General features: G+C 36.6%; 2 protein-coding genes across 2 annotated transcripts in view; both read right to left on the bottom strand.

Annotated features, from left to right (window-relative positions):
* Positions 1–4,239: 4,239 nt before the first annotated feature.
* Positions 4,240–14,529, bottom strand: LOC144453098 (tenascin-N-like). The gene is made up of 5 exons (XM_078144375.1): positions 14,508–14,529; positions 14,029–14,298; positions 9,686–9,955; positions 5,751–6,026; positions 4,240–4,256 (listed from the first exon to the last, which is right to left on the bottom strand). Exons 1-5 carry the CDS (start codon positions 14,527–14,529, stop codon positions 4,240–4,242), a joined length of 855 nt encoding a protein of 284 aa, XP_078000501.1.
* An 804-nt stretch (positions 14,530–15,333) lies between these two features.
* The window catches only part of LOC144453097 (fibronectin-like), a 30,490-nt gene continuing 21,542 nt past the window's right edge, over positions 15,334–24,281 (bottom strand). The window contains exons 7-11 of the mRNA XM_078144374.1: positions 23,674–23,934; positions 22,768–23,028; positions 21,819–22,079; positions 20,915–21,175; positions 15,334–15,686 (exon numbers count right to left, since the gene is read on the bottom strand). Of these exons, the coding sequence (XP_078000500.1) occupies positions 15,334–15,686; positions 20,915–21,175; positions 21,819–22,079; positions 22,768–23,028; positions 23,674–23,934 (1,397 nt within the window). The remainder of the gene's footprint in view (positions 15,687–20,914; positions 21,176–21,818; positions 22,080–22,767; positions 23,029–23,673; positions 23,935–24,281) is intronic.

Below are 24,281 nucleotides of genomic sequence, written 5' to 3'. Positions count from 1 at the left end.
AATCTACATAGTGTACAACTTTTACTGTAACAATAAATGTGCGTTTCTATTTCACAATGACAATGTAGTAATCAGTTGTTTATGAAATCACACCAGTCTACACACTATCTTTTGTACCATCTTCACTTTCACTTAATATTTTAATGGTATATGTATCGCCAGGTACCAATCCTGTCAAAGGCACAGTACGTAGTGTGTGGGGCTCATTCATTAACAAAAGTTCTGGCAACAATACTTACTTGTGGTTTGAGTTATAGGACCAGTGTACACACTGTCTTCAGTACCATCTCCACTTTGACTTAATATTGTAATAGTATATGTATCACCAGGTTTTAAATCTGATAATACTGTACTAGTTGTAGTAGAAGTTGTATTCTGTGATGGATCAACAGTTCCTGTGTATGTGATGACATACCGACTGATGACATTATTCCCTGGTGCTGCCCAACTGAGTGCAATAGTTTCAGTGGCGTAATTAGTTACAGTGACATCTGTTGGAGGCTCAGGAACTGTATAGCAAAATTAATACCATCAGTTATTGTGGTGCAATATTACAGACTATTAAGGTAATTAAAATGTCTTGGATAATTCACATCCTTATTACAAGTGTGTGGTCATTACCAAAAATAGTGTAAAAAACATTGTAGCACAACTATACTTATTAACAGTAGCGCCAATGGCATTGTAGCACAACTGTACAGTTTTTAAAATATTGATTCACATGCTGATCCATGCTAGCTATATATGTTCATTTCCTGAATGATTATCCAGTTGCCTATCCAGTCCTATTATCTTTGCAATATAGGCGATCATTTGGATGTTACTATGGCCATGGTCTTGTTGCTAGGCATATTTGTGTACACTTTTTTAATGTTTGTTCACTTGTGTAAGAATCAATGCTGTTATCTTTGTGAAATACACCATTGTTTGGCTGTTGCTATGGGTGTGGTCATGGTTGCTAGGGCTGTCTGTATACATTTTTGAATGTTTACCCACTTGCCTACCAGATGATGTTAATTTCGCAAAATATACTGGCATTTGGTTGTTGCTAAGGGTGTGGTCATGGTTGCTAGGGCTAATTGTGTGAAACTCTTTTGAACAAGATCTGCAAAGAAAACACTTCTAGAAATATCTCACGAATTTCAGTCTCATTGACAAAGTACTTTTTGAGATGTACATTTTTGACCAAAATTCACTGATGAAATGATTATATGCATAACATTTCATCCATACACCCTAGATGCAACCCATTAAATTTCAGCCCAATCTGCTTGGTAGATTTGGAATTAAAGATTTTTGGCCACAAAGACATTAATTTGCATATTATTGATGGCATCATCAAATCATGAAGAGATCTTAATCTACAAACCCCTAAGAGCGTTCCCATCAAATTTCAGACCAATCTGCCCAGCAGTTTTTACCTCCCCTCCCATAAGGGGATGGCGATGTCTGTCTGTGTCTTTCTGTCTGTCTGTCGTGTGTGTGTGTGTGTGTCTGTCTGTGTCACCATTTTCTGAAACAATGAGATGATAAGGACTTTCTGCATGACAAGTGCACTCTACCTTGATGGACTTTGTTACCCCAGCAACACTGATAACCATTCACTTATTAAGTGATAAGACCGTCATTATCAAAACAATAAATGGCATAAGATAGATCCATAAGAATAGCGTATCCCTGTGTTCATCAAACTTACATAAAAGGGAAACAAGAGTTATGCTTATTACATCTTATTTTTACCTTTGATACATTCAAATTAATTACTTCTCGCAACACACATACCATTTTCAAACAAGCGACCTATCAGTCAGAATAGCTCCGCTGTTTTTTATTTTTTTTATTTTGGTGACATGTAGAAGTGGTTCAGTTCTTCACTATGCAGTTTTGTTTTAGCGATGTAATAAAGTGGTTAGTGGTTTCATATGATGTCTCACTATAAAACACATTTTACACAGAAGTTGGTAATGTATTGTACTTTTATACCATAGTCACCATTTTATAACAAAAATCTACTGTTATGAAAAATTGCACAAAATCTCAGAACAAGCGACCTATCGGTCAGAATAGCTCCGCTGTTTTTTTTTTGTTTTTTTTTTTATTTTGGTGACATGTAGAAGTGGTTCAGTTCTTCAGCTCTTTACTATGCAGTTTTGTTTTAGCGATGCAATAAAGTGGTTAGTGGTTTCATATGATGTCTCACTATAAAACACATTTTACACAGAAGTTGGTAATGTATTGTACTTTTATACCATAGTCACCATTTTATAACAAAAATCTACTGCTATGAAAAATTGCACAAAATCTCAGGGAAAAAATGACTGGGAAATGCACACAAGAAAAAGAAGAAAAAAAGAGGATTTTGAGGTTGGCTATAAATAATTCCAGTGTCTTACAGCTTTAACCCTGGAAAATTTTAATGATGAATGAAATAAACTAGGGATCTAAAATAATTTTGAGGCAATTTGAATTTCAATTTTCTAACAAATTTACCAAGTCAACAACATTCAACTTGTACTAGTTGTAGTAGATATATATATATAGGGAAGAAATGTATTAATCGCCATCTTAGTTTCCGTACGGCGACAATCCCCAAGTACCCGAAAGAGAGTCATTCTCAGCCAACAGGGTTAGACACTGGAGTAAAAGTCACTATCCCACAGGACTAGTAAAATTGATAACGTAGTAGTCCTGCAAAAAATTTGGTGGTCCTATCTTTAAGTGCTTTCGCTTGTTCACTTAGGCTCTTCATCTCTCTTAGTTTTTGCTCTACTTCTAATTCACTTTTCCAAACCCCATATTTATTTCAAACACTGTTGTAATTGAACTGTCTATTTCGTTGTAGTTGTTTGTGCATCATCAACTCCTTACTGTAATTTTATTCTCTTTTTTATGTTTTGGAGCTTCTTCTCTTTTTTTTGTTGCTTTCTGTGAGTAGTTTGTCTTAATTGGGGGGAGGGGGGAGGAGTAATAAGATGTTATGTGGTCTTATTTCTAGCTTAAATACTACATAACATTTCTGGTACACATTGATCTAACTATTGCATTTTTAAAAGACAAAAAATTACCTTCCCATAGAGCAAGTCTTTATAGTGTTGTCCTTAGTGCATATTAGAATGTATTTACAACATAAAAATAAATAAATTTGAAGGTTACCAGCAGTTACAGCAAAATTTTGTTACTAATTACATGTACAAGTCACTTCGTCTATTTTCGTGTCTATGTACTTCCGGGTTGACATAAACGTTAAACGTGATACAGTCGGCCCTATAATTACTAAGAAATGACAAAACCGTTCGCAAAATAAAGTTCAGGATTTTAATTTTTCAAACTGAATACCAAAACATGAACACGGAACACGGAACACGGAATCGTGTCAGTGCATGGATGTATTAGTGATGTATCACTAATACATCCATGGTCAGTGTTACTAAGTAAGTTAGCAGTTTCATTGTAGGCTGTAAGTTGTACCGGTAAAAAAAACGATCATCACATCATGTAGGAAGTACAAAAACATAGAACACGTTGTTTTCTTGCTGAATAAACTCACTGAAATAGCAACACGGTCAAATTGCGTCTTCGATTTTGACAGCCACCATTGTTATGATTGAGCTTCACTAGTTCCGTTGAACGTGGCCGGGCGAACGCCGACATCCAATTTGTACAGCGTTTTTACAAAGGGAGCTCGTCAATAACCTACCGAATAATTAACTCAGAAACGTAGTTTAAATATTAACTGATCTAAGAATTACTGTTCAGAAAGACTACGCATCCGTACATAAATACGAATTCATGCGACAAAGATTTCAACTTTACTATTTACTTGTTACAGTGTAGAGGACTTATTATACACATATCATCGTACAACTAATTTTATTGGCTATAATATTAGCTACATTTGAAAGGTCTCACTTGATTGGCTCATCGTTCGCTATTCCCGTTTTCAAGAGACACCCCGCCAGAATAAAGTGCCACGTAGTACAGCAATGGCGCGAGATCGTCTGTTGGGCGACTTTCCCACCGGGTGTGCTTTTCGAAAACTACACAACACATGCTTTTATGACACGGAATCATAGAAAATCTACCCCGTTTCCAAACTAATCGTAATTTTATCGCGAATAGACAACCGGAGTTGGTCAAAATAGCAAATTAAAAATCAAATGAATTTTACTATGACCGTGAATTCATCATATAGCCGGTGGTTTGAATTCTGAGCTCCCTGATATACCTATTGAAAAGTCACTATCCCGTCGGACTACCTGCAATGGGCATTTGGTACATGGTCCTTACAGAAAGTTACTAGACTCGCGGGATAGCGGACCAGCGTGTATGTCGAACCCCTGCCATACGTTACAGCATAGACCCTCCTGGTTACAGTGGTAACACTCGTTCATGTTCGATTACCTTTCATAAAGAAAACACAACGAAATGGTTGAAGTGATCTTTTTTTTTAATTTCTTTTCATCACAACAACAAAATCTGCGCGATCAAAAGTGTTGTAAACTAAACCAGAAAGAATTATTGGGCTGGCTAAACTTCCCGATGAACTGGAGTAAGGTCCAAGTCCAAGTAAGCCCCGATAGTACGTGAGAAAATCGTCTCAAACTAGCGATACAACTTGCAATGACATGTCTCATTTGTTAGAGTTATACAATTCAAGATGGGGTTTCACTCGAAAACAACAATTCTGTGAATAATGACACTGAACGCAGCGATTTCTCGGACGATGTTACCACTGCACTGTAACGTATGGCTGACAACGACTTGCTTCTGGGTTAGTCCCTCGTGCATCCGGGTACTTGGGATTGTCGTCCATTACCACATCGGCAATTTTGACGCTGTAATTTTGCCACCAATATTGATCGTACAAAAACAAAACTCCATAAATGAACCACAAAGTACTTTCCCTTTCAAAATGTGGTAATTTTAGAAAGAGTATTATCGTTTTTATTGACGACTGACTCTGTCAAAAACACTTCAGTTCAGGCATCGAAGACTTCTCACAATGATCATGAGCTATGAGGTGCATATACTGGAATGAACCATTCTGTAGGAGGGGTGGTGTGTGAATTAGATTTGAAGTTTACAAACCTTTTTCGAACAAATATTTGTCATTTGGGCGCACAATGCGCAGAATTAAGACTATAGTCATTATGCTCATTAACATATTCATTTTTTTTTCAAATTACAAAAAAAAAAATCATAAAAAATAGAAGAGAAGACTTGAAATTAACAAAGCTAAGTGAGCTACCCCCTGCGCATCAACACACCAGATATCAAAGCAATCTGACTTAAGGTTTATGAGGAGTTGATGAAAATGTCATTTTTGGAAAAAAAATAATAAAAAATTGAAAATGGCACAGATCAACTTGGCATGAACAAATCCGAATAGCCTCCCCCCAGGGAACATGCACACCAAATATCAAAGAATTCTGACTGTCACTTTCGGAGTAGATAATGGAAATATAAAAGTTTGACGGACACCTATGATTCACTCTACTCTCTATACTCTATACAACCTATACCTAAAAGCTACGCTTTCAGCTTTCGCTGACAGCGGAGCTAAAAAGTAAGAAATCCTTACATAAATCATAGAGGTCTGACATTGCACATTGGTCTTGACTGTCTTCAGTCACAAATTCCTGAAAACATTTTACCAGTGACAAAGTTCACCATTGTGAAGTACACACGACATGGGTATGGAGCTCATACTTTTTTAAGTGAACTTAGCTGGTATACTTTAAAGTACTTACTTGTAGTCTGTGAGACTTCGTCACTCTCCTCACTGTTTTCAGTACCATCTTTACTTTTACTCTCTATTTTGATAGTGTATGTATCACCCGGTGTCAAATTAATAAGCTGTTCACTGTTTGCAGGAGCATTGACAGTAACATTCAAGACTGCCTTGCTTCTGTCTTTATAAATGATGATGTACTCTTTGATAACATTATCAGCTGGTTCTATCCAGCTTACATCAATAGTGTTAGTGGAATAATCTGTAACTGTTACATTCATCGGTGACTCTGGAACTAAGATTTAAAACGAGAAATGAACATCAATGTACAATTCCATACATGTATTACAGGCTTTACAAATTATTATATACATACCCCCCCCCCCATATTCCAAGGCATTTCATATTACTGTACTTTTGAAGTCAAAAGTACATTGTATAGTAATATGTTTGATATGAATTATTTCTAACAATCAATCTATATGGTTACAATGTTAATGCATAAATCAAAATTTTAAAGTTAATAACATTTGGTTATGCAAATAATAAGATACATTTGAAAAATGTGGTTTCTGTTTTAATTGTTTTAATAGTATTCATGGTTTGTCAAATACTTGTATTGGACATCAACATCAAAGTAAACAACAAGTATTCATAGAAGAAGATACTCTCAACTTGTGTGTTTAACTTTTAAGTTATTTTCCAAATTTAAATGGTGTCAATACAAAACTTCATGATTTATTGACCAATTTGTTATTTGAACTTGAATATGAAGGTCAAAGTCAAAGGTCAAGGTATAAAAAGAATGCTTACCATATATTACCTAAAATCAACTCCCTATGTATTGCTATGGAGTTATACCCAATGAGGATAGTGTATTTATTTGATTTATTTAACAATTTAATGATTAAAATCAATGTGAAACAACATTGAAAAAGTCTGACTTTGTAACTCAATGCTTTGCAAAAAGCAAAAAATGTGCAAAAGGTCTGTTATTGTAAGTACAACTGTGAGCTAAAATTACAATCTATCAATGTCCCTCTGAGTGGTGCCCACTGTGAGCTAAAAATTACAATCTATCAATGTCCCTCTGAGTGGTGCCCACTGTGAGCCAAAAATTACAATCTATCAATGCCCCTCTGAGTGGTGCCCACTGGGAGCTAAAATTACAATCTATCAATGTCCCTCTGAGTGGTCCCCACTAGAAGCTAAAAATCACAATCTATCAATGTCCCTCTGAGTGGTGCCCACTGGGAGCTAAAATTACAATCTATCAATGTCCCTCTGAGTGGTGCCCACTGGGAGCTAAAAATTACAATCTATCAATGCCCCTCTGAGTGGTGCCCACTGGGAGCTAAAAATTACAATCTATCAATGTCCCTCTGAGTGGTGCTCACTGGGAGCTAAAAATTACAATCTATCAATGCCCCTCCGAGTGTTGCCCACTGGGAGCTAAAAATTACAATCTATCAATGCCCCTCTGAGTGGTGCTCACTGGGAGCTAAAATTACAATCTATCAATGTCCCTCTGAGTGGTCCCCACTGTGAGCTAAATATTACAATCTATCAATGTCCCTCTGAGTGGTTCCCACTGGGAGCTAAAATTACAATCTATCAATGCCCCTCTGAGTGGTTCCCACTGGGAGCTAAAATTACAATCTATCAATGCCCCTCTGAGTGGTGCCCACTGGGAGCTAAAATTACAATCTATCAATGTCCCTCTGAGTGGTCCCCACTAGAAGCTAAAAATTACAATCTATCAATGTCCCTCTGAGTGGTGCCCACTGGGAGCTAAAATTACAATCTATCAATGCCCCTCTGAGTGGTGCTCACTGTCAGCTAAAAATTACAATCTATCAAAGCCCCTCCAAGTGGTGCCCACTGGGAGCTAAAAATTACAATCTATCAATGCCCCTCTGAGTGGAGCCCACTGGGAGCTAAAATTACAATCTATCAATGCCCCTCTGAGTGGTGCCCACTGGGAGCTAAAATTACAATCTATCAATGCCCCTCTGAGTGGTGCTCACTGTCAGCTAAAAATTACAATCTATCAAAGCCCCTCCAAGTGGTGCCCACTGGGAGCTAAAAATTACAATCTATCAATGCCCCTCTGAGTGGAGCCCACTGGGAGCTAAAATTACAATCTATCAATGCCCCTCTGAGTGGTGCCCACTGGGAGCTAAAATTACAATCTATCAATGCCCCTCTGAGTGGTGCCCACTGGGAGCTAAAAATTACAATCTATCAATGCCCCTCTGAGTGGTGCCCACTGTGAGCTAACAATTACAATCTATCAATGTCCCTCTGAGTGGTGCCCACTGGGAGCTAACAATTACAATCTATCAATGCCCCTCTGAGTGGTGCCCACTGGGAGCTAAAAATTACAATCTATCAATGCCCCTCTGAGTGGTGCCCACTGTGAGCTAACAATTACAATCTATCAATGCCCCTCTGAGTGGTGCCCACTGTGAGCTAACAATTACAATCTATCAATGCCCCTCTGAGTGGTGCTCACTGGGAGCTAAATATTACAATCTATCAATGTCCCTCTGAGTGGTTCCCACTGGGAGCTAAAATTACAATCTATCAATGCCCCTCTGAGTGGTTCCCACTGGGAGCTAAAATTACAATCTATCAATGCCCCTCTGAGTGGTGCCCACTGGGAGCTAAAATTACAATCTATCAATGTCCCTCTGAGTGGTCCCCACTAGAAGCTAAAAATTACAATCTATCAATGTCCCTCTGAGTGGTGCCCACTGGGAGCTAAAATTACAATCTATCAATGCCCCTCTGAGTGGTGCTCACTGTCAGCTAAAAATTACTATCTATCAAAGCCCCTCCAAGTGGTGCCCACTGGGAGCTAAAAATTACAATCTATCAATGCCCCTCTGAGTGGTGCCCACTGGGAGCTAAAATTACAATCTATCAATGCCCCTCTGAGTGGTGCCCACTGGGAGCTAAAATTACAATCTATCAATGCCCCTCTGAGTGGTGCCCACTGGGAGCTAAAAATTACAATCTATCAATGCCCCTCTGAGTGGTGCCCACTGGGAGCTAAAAATTACAATCTATCAATGTCCCTCTGAGTGGTGCTCACTGGGAGCTAAAAATTACAATCTATCAAAGCCCCTCCAAGTGGTGCCCACTGGGAGCTAAAAATTACAATCTATCAATGCCCCTCTGAGTGGTGCCCACTGGGAGCTAAAATTACAATCTATCAATGCCCCTCTGAGTGGTGCCCACTGGGAGCTAAAAATTACAATCTATCAATGCCCCTCTGAGTGGTGCTCACTGGGAGCTAAAAATTACAATCTATCAATGCCCCTCTGAGTGGTGCCCACCAGAAGCTAAAAATTACAATCTATCAATGTCCCTCTGAGTGGTGCCCACTAGAAGATAAAAATTACAATCTATCAATGTCCCTCTGAGTGGTGTCCACTGGGAGCTAAAATTACAATCTATCAATGCCCCTCTGAGTGGTGCCCACTGTGAGCTAAAATTACAATCTATCAATGTCCCTCTGAGTGGTGCCCACTGTGAGCTAACAATTACAATCTATCAATGCCCCTCTGAGTGGTGTCCACTGTGAGCTAAAAATTACAATCTATCAATGTCCCTCTGAGTGGTGCCCACTGTGAGCTAAAATTACAATCTATCAATGCCCCTCTGAGTGGTGCCCACTGTGAGCTAACAATTACAATCTATCAATGCCCCTCTGAGTGGTGCCCACTGTGAGCTAAAATTACAATCTATCAATGCCCCTCTGAGTGGTGCCCACTGTGAGCTAAAATTACAATCTATCAAAGCAGGCATATTGGAAGACGTTGCCAAGTATCACATTTGAAATGTTGTGTAGAATACTGTTTTGGTTAAATGCCTAGTATGTTTATTGAGAATCAGATTTAGAAAAGATCACTAAATAATTTATGTTTTGTCAACCATACGTGTACTTACTTGTGGATTGAGTTATAGGATCAGTGTAGACACTGTCTTCAGTACCATCTCCACTTTGACTTAATATTGTAATAGTATATGTATCACCAGGTTTTAAATCTGATAATACTGTACTAGTTGTAGTAGAAGTTGTATTCTGTGATGGATCAACAGTTCCTGTGTATGTGATGACATACTGACTGATGACATTATCGTCTGGTTCTTCCCAACTGAGCTCAACAGCAGTGGTGTTATAATCATCTACATCTATTTTTGTTGGAGGCTCAGGAACTACAGATCATAAAGATTAATTAACAAATTAATTATTAGAATTGACATTCATAGAAGCATGTCATGGAGCACAATTTGATCATTGCCATCTGACTAAATATTATGGATCAATATAAAACACAGTTTATGGTATATTTGAGAATGATGATGAGACACTTTAATAACTTCAATCCAAAATAAGACTTCTGCTTTAATTTTAGACTTACTTGTAGTTTGTGTTATAGCTATAGAATACACTGTCTTCACTACGATCTCTACTTTGACTTGGTAATTTTGATGTAATATGCATCACCAAGTACTACTGTACTGTAGTTGTAGTACTAGAAGTTGTATTCCGTGATGCACCATCAGTTCCTGTGTATGTCATGACATACTGACTGATAACACTTCTCTGGTGCTGCCCAATTGAGGTCAAGGGTGACCCTATTTTTTTGTTTCTCAAAGATTTTACATATTTATAAATGTTTTGCAATGTATTGAGTTACAAACGAGGACTTGGCATTTGTTGTTTCACATTGATATTTCAAGTGGGGAGCCCTGATATACTTGTTTCAACAGTTAAAATTCCTAAATAAATACCCCAATCCTCATCCATATGGCCACTTTAAGGTCAAAGGACAATGTCTCATTAGAATACTTCCCATTGATAATATGGGAGTAGACACTTGAATGGTGTCTGTATGTACCAAAATTTTGGAGATAGGCAAAATGTGCTTTTTTATCACAAATATGGCCACCATTTTGCTAAACAGGCCAAGATTGACAAATTAGCAATGTGCATATGCCTCACATAGTCAAACCTAAGACATAATTAAAATATGATCATCACTTGAAATGTTTGACTCAGAAAGCTAGAGATAACCCAGACCTGTCTATTTGACCTTGAAAAAGCCTTTTAAGGTCAAAGGTCTTAAAGGTGATTCAAAATGCTCACATTCATTATTGCTATTTTGCTAGATGACATGTTTGTGAAATGTATACTGGTTTTAAAACTTTAAAAAAGTGTCTACAAACACCATATAATGACCTTTTTTCAGTCAGTTCCCTTTGGATTTACTTCGAGAGTTTTCGGGTATTTTCAGTCACACCTAGACCACAGGATTTTATGACGTCATAGAGAGATATGGTTAGCACATAGCCTATGACAAGCGTAGTCACAAGGTGAATAAAACTCAACAGCATTGTGAAAAAATACATTGCTGGTGGTTGTAATAGACATCAGTAAACAAAAACTACAGTCGACATGTCTTATTAACCAACATTTACTGATATTTACTCACACTTCCTGACTAATTGTCAGTGTCTGTGGGTATAAATGCTAAAATATTATGTTCCCATATTATGGAAAAATAAATCAAAATGGCTGGACTAGATATACATAAACACTTGTAATGTCGCGCATGTTTCACATTCAGTGACTTTTATTTATCTGATTTTTTATTATTTGCCGATAAGAAGCATCACAATACCATTGACACGCATGATGCGTTGACGGCATATTTTAGCCTCGTACTCACTGATGTCGCCTTTTGAACGGCACATTTAGTAACGAATAGATATCTCGAATAGATATACTCGAATAGATATACTAGCTATTAGAATACCCATATTATCAGCAATAAAAATTGTAAAGAATTACAAAATTTTGTGAGTTTCGTGTTGTCATTTATATGACTTTAGCAACACGTCTGGAAGAAAACTTGTATGGTTTCCCTTGTTGCGATATCACTTCATACAACAAGCCTATTTAATATTCATTAGAAGAATCTTGTAACGAATCATGGTATTTGAAGTATACAGTTTAGGAAACCAACAAATCAAATATCGCGATGTGTTCATGATATATGATTGGACAATATTGACGTCGGCAATCAAGGTCATGACCCCAGCACATGGTTATCAGAGAGAGTCTGCAACTACTCTGCAACTAGATATTACACATTTGCTTCGGTCCAATTTCTCAGTGTTTGGTTTGACGTAAGAGACATTATTTCTGGACGACTTTTGCAATATATCTAAATAATAAATATGGATTATTTCAACACATGTGGATAAATTCAACCCGAATGTGCTCTCCGAGTCCATACGTACATACACCCACTTCAGCTTTGATCGGCGGAACTCCCGGAACTATCCTACGTATATATATACTGCTGCGACCACGGTGACTGCCCGCGAAACAAAACTTGACAACACTACCCACCTACCGATAATCAAATATATAATAATCACATGTACACCGATGAGCCCTACTTCTGTTCAGTCCGACTGCGAGTTTCTGAGGTTTTACATGGGTCTCAGACTCGGACTAGAGTATCGCGCCCTAGGCCCTAGACAGCCCTGGCAGAAAATAATATATGTAAACCTGCGTTCACAAGCCAAACAATACAATACAAGACCACAACGAAAACTGTGAAACATTTACAGGTCACTCTCATTTTATATATGGACAACAAAATTATATCGGCCACAGTCCCATTTACATGCAATGACTCGGAGCGAGATTCCATGTGCTTGGAGCAAATCTAATCAATAAGTGTATTATGGGACCAACAAATATATTGTGGTACTGCATGTCCTGATACGTCTTCTTGAAGTTTCCCATGGGTATTCTAATACCTAGTATATTTATTGGAGATGAAATAAAAGGCGACGCGAGTACGAGTATAGTAGGCTAAAATATGCCTTCCTAGGATGACGTTGACCCCGGCCCTCAACGCATCACAACGGCATTGTAATGCTTCTTCTAAGCAAATGACAAAGAATCAGATAAATAAAAGTCATTGAATGTGAAACACTCGGCATTACAAGTGTTTATGTATATCTAGTCTAGCCGTTTTGATTTATTTTGCAATAATATGGGGACATAATATTTTAGCATTTATACCCACAGACACTGACAATTAGTCAGGAAGTGTGAGTAAATATCGGTAAATGTTGGTTAATAAGACATGTAGACTGTAGTTTTTGTTTACTGATGTCTATTAAAACCACCAACAATGTATTTTTTCACAATGCTGTTGAGTTTTATTCACCTGTTGACTACGCTCGTCATAGGCTATGTGCTAACCATGTCTCTCTATGACGTCATCAAATCCTGTGGTCTAGGTGGGACCGGAAATACCCGAAAACTCTAGAAGTATTAAAATCCGAAGGGAACTGACTGAAAAAAGGTCATTTTAAGGTGTTTGTAGACGCTTTTTTAAAGTTTTAAAACCAGAATACGTTTCACTAACATGTCTACATGTACCTATTGCACCCATATTTGATTCAGCTGCAAAACAAAGGGACAGGCATATATCTCACATACATGTATAATAGTATGTTACCTCTGTACCAGGTTTGGTTGAAATCAGTTGGTGCATTCCAGAGATACGAGTTTGAATGCATGCATGGACAGATGCATGTATGAAACGCAACATATATGTCCCTTTGGGTGGTGTCCACTAGAAGCTAAAAATTACAATCTATCAATGCCCCTCCAGGTGGTGCCCACTAGGAGCTAACAATTACAATCTATTGATGTCCCTCTGATTGGTGCCCACTGGGAGCTAAAAATACAATCTATCAATGCCCATCTAGCATCTGGGTGGTGCTCACTGTGAGCTAAAATTACAATCTATCAATGCCCCTCTGAGTGGTGCCCACTGTGAGCTAAAAATTACAATCTATCAATGTCCCTCTGAGTGGTGCCCACTGTGAGCTAACAATTACAATCTATCAATGTCCCTCTGAGTGGTGCCCACTGTGAGCTAACAATTACAATCTATCAATGTCCCTCTGAGTGGTGCCCACTAGAAGCTAAAAATTACAATCTATCAATGCCCCTACGAGTGGTGCCCACTGGGAGCTAAAAATTACGATCTATAAAAGTCCTTCTGGGTGGTGCTCACTAGGAGCTAAAAATTACAATCTATCAAATCAGGCATATCGGAAGACGGTGCTAAGTATCACATTTGAAATATTTTGCGTAGAATACTAGTTTGTTTTAAATGCCTAGTATGTTTATTGAAAATCTGATTTAGAAAAGATCACTAAATAATTTATGTTTTGTCAACCATACGTGTACTTACTTGTGGATTGAGTTATAGGGTCAGTGTAGACACTGTCTTCAGTACCATCTCCACTTTGACTTAATATTGTAATAGTATATGTATCACCAGGTTTTAAATCTGATAATACTGTACTAGTTGTAGTAGAAGTTGTATTCTGTGATGGATCAACAGTTCCTGTGTATGTGATGACATACTGACTGATGACATTATCGTCTGGTTCTTCCCAACTGAGCTCAACAGCAGTGGTGTTATAATCATCTACATCTATTTTTGTTGGAGGCTCAGGAACTACAGATCATAAAGATTAATTAACAAATTAATTATTAGAATTGACATTCATAGAAGCATGTCATGGAGCACAATTTGATCATTGCCATCTAAGCTGAATATTATGGATCAATATAAAACACAGTTTAAGTTATATTTGAGAATGATGATAAAGCACTGTAATAACTTCAATCCAAAATCAGTCACTTCTGCTTTAACTTCAAACTTACTTGTAGTTTGTGTTATAGCCATCGAATACACACTGTCTTCACTACCTCTCCCTCTTTGACGTATTAATTTTGATGGAATATGCATCACAAGGTTTCAAACCTGACAATACTGTACTACATGTAGTTGTAGTACTAGAAGTTGTATTATTATGTGATGGATCATCAGTTCCGGTGTACATGTATGTCATGACATACTGACTGATGACACTTCTCTGGTGCTGCCCAACTGAGGTCAAGGGTGACCCTTTTTTTTGTTTCTTATTACTTTTTCAAGGCAACTATGGGTCAGTCAGTTTTGAATGTTTTGGCAGGTGTTAATGAAGTCACATGATTATTGACCAATGCTTCTGAACTGAGGACCTGATCATATGCATGTGACAGCATTTATGACACTGTGATGTGTAATGCTGTTATGGTGCTAATTACAAAATCCAACTAAAAACATGTGGCCACCATTCGGCCATATTTGATTTGGTCACACTACAAAGTAATGTGCATATGTCTAACATACACTGTATTATGTTACCTTTGATTGGTTGAAATCAGTTGGTGCATGCCAGAGATATGAGTGACAGCACAGATGCATGGAATCCAATGTAATTTAACCCCAATCCCCTATCAAAGTGCGTTAAGGCATCAAAAAATGCAATAAGAAGGTTGAAGAGGCAATCCAGAAAGTCATCTTATCCCAAAAATACAAAATTTATAGATTTAATGTAGTCACTTTTATATTTGTTTTGTTTAATGATATTTCCAGAGAGGTATCAAAGACTGGAAAATGTAAGTAATTCATTTATGTTATCATATGCTCTATTCTAAGGCAAATTCAGGGAACTTTGAATATTTCAAGGGGAGAACACTTTGCCAATCTAAAATTTTCATTATTGGTTTCTGACTTACCTGTACTTTGAGTGACAGTAGTGCTGTTTTCACTGCTTTCATCCCCACTGTGTGTTATCATATAGATGGTGTAAGACTCTCCAGCAACTAAATCAGTTAGTACATCACCTGTTTGAGTCTCATCAATTACATCTTTGGATTTTTCAACACTGCCATCACTTCCAGCTAGGTATTTAATCTCAAATTTGTCATACACAGTATTTATATCTATTGTCCATTCCACAGTGATACTGGTTGTATTATAGGTAGTGATTGGACTGATGGTGACTGCCACAGGTTCTGATGGACAAATAAAAAATAAATAAGCATGTGAAAAGTAGCCCACACTTAACTAGACTGTTCATACCATGCGACAATGGTATACCCAGGCCATACGGACCCTAGTGGCTACATTATAAATATTCATATATTCATATATTTATTTTAACACATATATTTCACCTTGGATTATGATTATGGGGTATGGGATGGGGGGGGGGGGGGGGGCTGTTAGTCCCCAAAAGTATTTGAAGTTAGTAATAAGATGTCTGTGACAGATTGATGGGATACAATGAGATATTCCACATTACTGCTATGGGGTGAACTGTTTTCAATTAATGTTACCTGTACATGTATATAACTCTTTATGATTAATATTATACATTTACGTTTTTTCTACAGTTTATCACACTTTAAATACAACCTTTTAAGCTGAAAAACAACATTTCAACAAATTACTTGTACATATATTTATCACTGCATATGTATATGTTCAAGATAATAACAAGTGTAGAACCTTGCAAGCTATAGGGATGTAGAAATATCAATCTAACAATTATTATACAGGTGATCATGCAATCTGATAAAATACAGCTAACAAATATATGTAATGATCTGAAATATATTTTGTGTGTGTGTGTGTGTGTGTGTGTGTGTGTGTGTGTGTGTGTGTGTGTGTGTGTGTGTGTGTGTGTGTGTGTGTTTGGTAAATTTCCTGCAAGTACGGGTAAGTTAAATTAAAAAAAAAACATTAATAATAAAGAAATTGTATCAACAGTGAAATTTATACCAGTATCATAAACATACAGTCAATTACTTATGGTTTTGTCCAAAGGTCACTTTGGGTCCCATTGTTATCTTCCTTTTACTGTTTGTAATTGAAAATAAATTTACTCCCATGCTCTTTTTAGGACATTGTTTCACATACCATATTATCATAGCCACTAAAGAATACCATTTTACAAAAGACAGTGAGAAACTGTCACTAACTAGCACCACCTGTGTATGTTTGTCAATCAGTTCATTGGAAAGGTGTCACAGTTTGATGGGCAGCTATAATCAAATGTACATATTAAGTTTAGCAGCCATTGCTGCTTTGATTTGTAATACACTGGCACTATAATGATGGCAATTCAAACAACTCATCATTTCTAATTTGATGTGTATAGGTGACACATACTTGAACTCTGACATAAAGTAGAAACGGTACAAACTTTGTATGTATTCTTGTGTGATTCTGAATATATAATTAACACATCACTACGTCACATCCTTCAATAAGTCAAGTTGTTGCTGCGGACAAAATGACCAGTGACTTATCAAGAGTCCACTGTACTATTGACATGATACACATTGTTGATATTTTGTGAAAGTGAAACTAAAGCTTTCGTCCATATCTGTGGACTTGTTCACTAGTCTTATGTGGGATACCATTCTTGTCATATGACCCCATGGTCAGTCATGTGACCAACCAAGAACATCAGGCTGGTGAAGATGTACACAAGTGTGGATGCAAGTGCCAGTTTCACTTTCACATTAAAATACCAACTATAGGGAAAGTTTCAAAAGTTTCAATTTCATTACTGAAGAAGAAAGTGTTTGAACAATGAATTGTCCATGAACCAACATCACAATGAATAAAGTCACTGTAATCTGTTCACTGTAAATTAAAACAAAATGAAAAACAAAACAAATATTCATTATTAATTATTGAAGCTCATAGGACACACAGACAGGTTATCTTGTTGAAATTCAGTCTGAAAAAAAAAAACCCAAGTCCAAGTCTCACTTGATATGTCAATTTGGCTTTCTTTTCGATGATACTGTATGTAATGTTAATAATTTTAGTCCCAAAAAATGTCATTAAATAAGTTACTGTAGACATGTACCTGTACAAGTCAAAGTTCATGTACATTACTCAGCATCTCTGGTTCTTGAAATAACATTCTTAGGACTACATCTACACTGAAAACATCTTGACTGAAACAAGCGACCTATCGGTCAGAATAGCTCCGCTGGTTTTTTTTTTTTAATTTAATTTTTTATTTTGGTGACATGTAGAAGTGGTTCAGGTCTTCAGCTCTTTACTATGCAGTTTTGTTTTAGTGATGCAATAAAGTGGTTAGTGGTTTCATATGATGTCTCACTATAAAACACATTTTACACAGAAGTTGGTAATGTATTGTACTTTTATACCATAGTCACCATTTTATGACAAAAATCTACTGTTATGAAAAACTGCACAAAATCTCAGAAAAAAATGACTGGGAAATGCACACAAGAAAAAGAAAAAAAGAGGATTTTGAGGTTGGCTATAAATAATTCCAGTGTCTTACAGCTGTAACCCTGGAAAATTTTAATGATGAATGAAATAAACTAGGGATCTAAAATAATTTTGAGGCAATTTGAATTTCAATTTTCTAACAAATTTACAAAGTCAACAACATTCAACTTGTACTAGTTGTGGTAGATATATATAGGGAAGAAATGTATTAATCGCCATCTTAGTTTCCGTACGGCGACAATCTCAAGTACCCGGAAGAGAGTCATTCTCAGCCATACGTTACAGTGGTAACACTCGTTCATGTTCGGTTACCTTTCACAAAGAAAACACAACGAAATGGTTGAAATGATCTTTTTTTTTATTTCTTTTCATCACAACAACAAAATCTGCGTGATCAAAAGTGTTGTAAACTAAACCAGAAAGAATTATCGGACTGGCTAAACTTCCCGATGAACTGGAGTAAGGTCCTACTACTTCCAAGTAAGCCTCGATAGTACTATAGTACGTGAGAAAATCGTCTCAAACTAGCGATACAAATTTCAAAATATAACTTGACATGTCTTCATTTGTTAGAGTTATACAATTCAAGACGGGTTTTCACTCGAAAACAACAATTCTGTGAATAATGACACTCTGAACGCAGCGATTTCTTGGACGATGTTACCACTGTAACGTATGGCTGACAACGACTTGCTTCCGGGTTAGTCCCTCGTGCATACGGGTGGATTGTCGGCGATTAATACATACATCGTCTGATATTTTAATTCACAGTGTTTCTTGTGACCGGCACCTGTCAGCAGACTCTGCCATTTTTTTCATCATTCCATTGTATTTAAACCTTGTACTTGACATTTCGCAATATTTATAATTCTCAACAAAATACCTCAACATGCCTCACTTCGCTCGTACTCAAAGCAGCCCCGCGCGGTATGATCACTGACACTGATGACATGATGAGAGAAAACCTTTTCGGATTTACATGTAAAACGGGGAAAGATACGCAAAACATAATGCAAAGTCTGAAGCCAAATTAAAGTTGTAATTATTTTAATTATTTTTACTTGCCAAATATTTGCATTTTGGAAAGGCAAGACACGTTCATGTCGTTTAACTTTACATGTGAACTGTCGGCCATAACTTCAACCGCATGCCTGGCATGCCCTTCCTTACGCAAGTTGTCTGAATTCTGGTTCACTGTCATTCCAAATTGCACGACAATATAGAATTAACCACAAGTTACATGTTATCTGAAAACATCACACTTTTATAGTGGGTCTGAAGTGTGATTTTAGTGAGTACCAAGAACGTCCTGTGTTGATACTCAAGATACTTGCTGTGGAAAATCGCTCGGTCAAATGAGGTCACCTACAGCTTCTGGTCGAATCAGGATAGAGTATGCAAATGTGGATGTTGCGGACTGGCTAATTATGTAGAATGGTGCATAATTGGATTTGAAGTTTACAACCCTGTTTCGAACAAACGCTTGTCATTTGGGCGCCCAATGCGTAGAATTATGACTATAGCACATATTACATTGCTTGTTTGACGTCAATAGTGTCTTTTGAAAAGTGGCAGTTTACTTAAAGTCTCGTCGACTGATTTCCAATATGGCGTCGGTCATTATGCTCATTAACATATTCATTTTTTTTTCAAATTACAAAAAAAAAATCATAAAAAATAAAAATGAGGATGTGCTGACTTGAAATTAACAAATCTGAGTAAGCTACCCCCTGCGCATCAACATGCCAGATATCAAAGCAATCTAATAAGAGGTTTTCAAGGAGTTGATGAAAATGACATTTTATGAAAAAAAATCATAAAAAATTGAAAATGGCACAGATCAACTTGGCATGAACAAATCTGAATAGCCTCCCCCCAGGGAACATGCACACCAAATATCGAAGAATTCCGACTGTCACTTCCGGAGTAGATAGTAAAAATATAAAAGTTTGACGGACACCTATGATTCACTCTACTCTCTATACCTCAATACCCACCTATACCTAAAGCTACGCTTTCAGCTTTCGCTGACAGCGGAGCTAAAAAAAAAAACCAAGAGTGCAATATTGCTGGTATTTAAGACACAGTAAGTACACTGTACATGATTTCATACCAAGTTAGACAGGTTAAACATGACGTAGACTCAAGAATCAGTTCAATTAATCAGGATAACAAGGAGTAAACTGTATGTACATATAATTGTAATTCTGTATCATGTTACTATTTAAGTAGGTCAAATCCAGAACACTACCATTGATGTTGACAATATTGCTCCAATAGTGATTGGCACCCTACAAATAAAAGCATATACAGAGCATTAAGTTGGGGTAATAATGTAAGCAAGGTAAAACACATTTTAACTGGGAAATGGAATCTTTAATTTACATATCTGTGATGAACAATATGGTACAATGTCATTTACCTTAATAGTTGAACTACTACCTACTGTCTTGAATTTATAAGTATACTTATATAAACGCTTCACTGATTCTAGAAATATGTGGATATGTAAAAACACTATAAAGAAATTCTTTTAAAAGATTATTAAAACAGCATATCACTCGTTAGATAACATTAGAACTAAACTTACATTTTTCTAAATGTTTCAGTTTCATCATTAACAGATAAAACAAATTCTATTGATTTAAACCATTTTTGATACAATTTGCCAAGAATAGCAAACTTGATTCAGTCATTTATAATCTTCTTGATAGATATTCAAACAATATACCTTAGAACATCCTAATAAAAGATTTCACAAAATAGCTAACCTGTTTTGCATCAGTTTGCATGTCTTTATAGTCATTTGTAAATCAAAGTAAATCCAGATAACATCTTCACAATTGCTATTAGTTCTCTGACCAAATATTTCACCTATAATATGTATTATGCATCTACATGAATCAAAATATCGAAACCACAAATGTAAACAGCCAAACAGCCTTTGAATAGATTGTATACTTACTTGTCCTGACTGTTTGTCTAGTTTCATCACTTGGCATGTCATTACTGATGACAACAACACTGATAATATACTCTTTTCCTGGAGTCAACATATCACACTGGTATGTCACTTTGTCACTCTCATCAGTTATAGATTGATAGTTTGAATCCCCATCACATGATATGTTGTAGCTAGTGAATACATCATTTGGTTTACTCCAAGAGATATTTACTACATCAGTACCAATACCATCTACTGTGATAATATCAATCTTGTTGGGTTCTATGAAAATCAATCAATCATTAACATTAATTATAAATGTGAGCATTAGATGAACATTATGTAAACAATACATATGTACACACACGGTGACACACACACACACACACACACACACACACACACACACACACGCACACACACACATACACACACACACACACACACACACACACACATACACATGCGCAAAGTCAGTGTGTAAATTTGAAGTGTCTCTAGATCCAATCTTTCTAATTTATTGATCAATTTCTTTTTTGACCTTGAATACAAAGGTCAAAGTCAAAGGTCAAGGTATCAAAAGAAAGTTCAATGTTCATCATAATACCTTTAAAAGTTGTGATGCAAATTATGAAATTTTACAACATCTATGGCTGCCATTCGGCCATATTTCATCTGGTCGCAAAGCAAAGTGACATGCATTCGTCTCACATGGCATGTTAACTTTGTGCCAGGTTTGGTTGAAATCAGGTAGTGGATACCAGAGATATTGAGGTGAACAAACACACAATACAGGCACAAATAGATGAAACCCAATGTAATAGCTCTCAATGGGCACTGTCGGTTGGTGACTAAAAAACTTCTACTTTAAACACACTTACACTTGTATTCTACCAACAAGCCTTTGAATAGATTGTATACTTACTTGTCCTAACTATTTTTCTAGTTTCATCACTTGGCATGTCATTACTGATGACAACAACACTGATAATATACTCTTTTCCTGGAGTCAACATATCACACTGGTATGTCACTTTGTCACTCTCATCAGTTATAGATTGATAGTTTGAATCCCCATCACATGATATGTTGTAGCTAGTGAATACATCATTTGGTTTACTCCAAGAGATATTAACTACATCAGTACCAATACTATCTACTGTGATAATATCAATCTTGTTGGGTTCTGTGAAAATCAATCAATCATTAACATTAATTATAAATGTGAGCATTAGATGAACATTATGTAAACAATACATACGTATACACAGTGACACAAACACACACACACACACACACACGCACACATACACACACATACACACAAACACACACACACAAACACACACACACACACACACAAACACACACACACACACACACACACATACACACACACACACACACACGCACACATACACATGTGCAAAGTCAGTGTGTAAATTTGAAAAGTGTCTCTAGATCCAATATTTCTAATTTATTGATCAATTTCCTCTTTGACCTTGAATACAAAGGTCAAAGTCAAAGGTCAAGGTATCAAAAGAAAGTTCAATGTTCATCATAATACCTTTAAAAGTTGTGATGCAAATTATGAAATTTTACAACATCTATGGCTGCCATTCGGCCATATTTCATCTGGTCGCAAAGCAAAGTGACATGCATTCGTCTCACATGGCATGTTAACTTTGTGCCAGGTTTGGTTGAAATCAGGTAGTGGATACCAGAGATGTTGAGATGAACAAACACACAATGCAGGCACAAATAGATGAAACCCAATGTAATAGCTCCCAATGGGCACTGTCGGTTGGTGACTAAAAAACTTCTACTACTGAATGTATTCTACCAACAAGCCTTTGATTAGATTGTATACTTACTTGTCCTAACTGTTTTTCTAGTTTCATCACTTGGCATGTCATTACTGATGACAACAACACTGATAATATACTCTTTTCCTGGAGTCAACATATCACACTGGTATGTCACTTTGTCACTCTCATCAGTTATAGATTGATAGTTTGAATCCCCATCACATGATATGTTGTAGCTAGTAAATACATCATTTGGTTTACTCCAAGAGATATTTACTACATCAGTACCAATACCATCTACTGTGATAATATCAATCTTGTTGGGTTCTATGAAAATCAATCAATCATTAACATTAATTATAAATGTGAGCATTAGATGAACATTATGTAAACAATACATATGTACACACACGGTGACACAAACACACACACACACACACACACACACACACACGCACACATACACACATACACACACACACACACACACACACACGCACACATACACATGCGCAAAGTCAGTGTGTAAATTTGAAAAGTGTCTCTAGATCCAATCTTTCTAATTTATTGATCAATTTCTTCTTTGACCTTGAATACAAAGGTCAAAGTCAAAGGTCAAGGTATCAAAAGAAAGTTCAATGTTCATCATAATACCTTTAAAAATTGTGATGCAAATTATGAAATTTTACAACATCTATGGCTGCCATTTAGCCATATTTCATCTGGTCGCAAAGCAAAGTGACATGCATTCGTCTCACATGGCATGTTAACTTTGTGTCAGGTTTGGTTGAAATCAGGTAGTGGATACCAGAGATGTTGAGATGAACAAACACACAATGCAGGCACAAATAGATGAAACCCAATGTAATAGCTCCCAATGGGCACTGTCGGTTGGTGACTAAAAAACTTCTACTTTAAACACACTTACACTTGTATTCTACCAACAAGCCTTTGAATAGATTGTATACTTACTTGTCCTGACTGTTTTTCTAGTTTCATCACTTGGCATGTCATTACTGATGACAACAACACTGATAATATACTCTTTTCCTGGAGTCAACATATCACACTGGTATGTCACTTTGTCACTCTCATCAGTTATAGATTGATAGTTTGAATCCCCATCACATGATATGTTGTAGCTAGTAAATACATCATTTGGTTTACTCCAAGAGATATTTACTACATCAGTACCAATACCATCTACTGTGATAATATCAATCTTGTTGGGTTCTATGAAAATCAATCAATCATTAACATTAATTATAAATGTGAGCATTAGATGAACATTATGTAAACAATACATATGTACACACACGGTGACACAAACACACACACACACACACACACACACACACACACACACACGCACACATACACACACACACGCACACATACACATGCGCAAAGTCAGTGTGTAAATTTGAAAAGTGTCTCTAGATCCAATCTTTCTAATTTATTGATCAATTTCTTCTTTGACCTTGAATACAAAGGTCAAGGTATCAAAAGAAAGTTCAATGTTCATCATAATACCTTTAAAAATTGTGATGCAAATTATGAAATTTTACAACATCTATGGC

Source organism: Glandiceps talaboti, chromosome 23 (genome assembly GCF_964340395.1).
Source record: "Glandiceps talaboti chromosome 23, keGlaTala1.1, whole genome shotgun sequence".
Classification (NCBI taxonomy): domain Eukaryota; kingdom Metazoa; phylum Hemichordata; class Enteropneusta; family Spengelidae; genus Glandiceps; species Glandiceps talaboti.
Note: the sequence above shows the minus strand (reverse complement) of the source record. Positions and strands in the feature narration are given on the sequence as shown.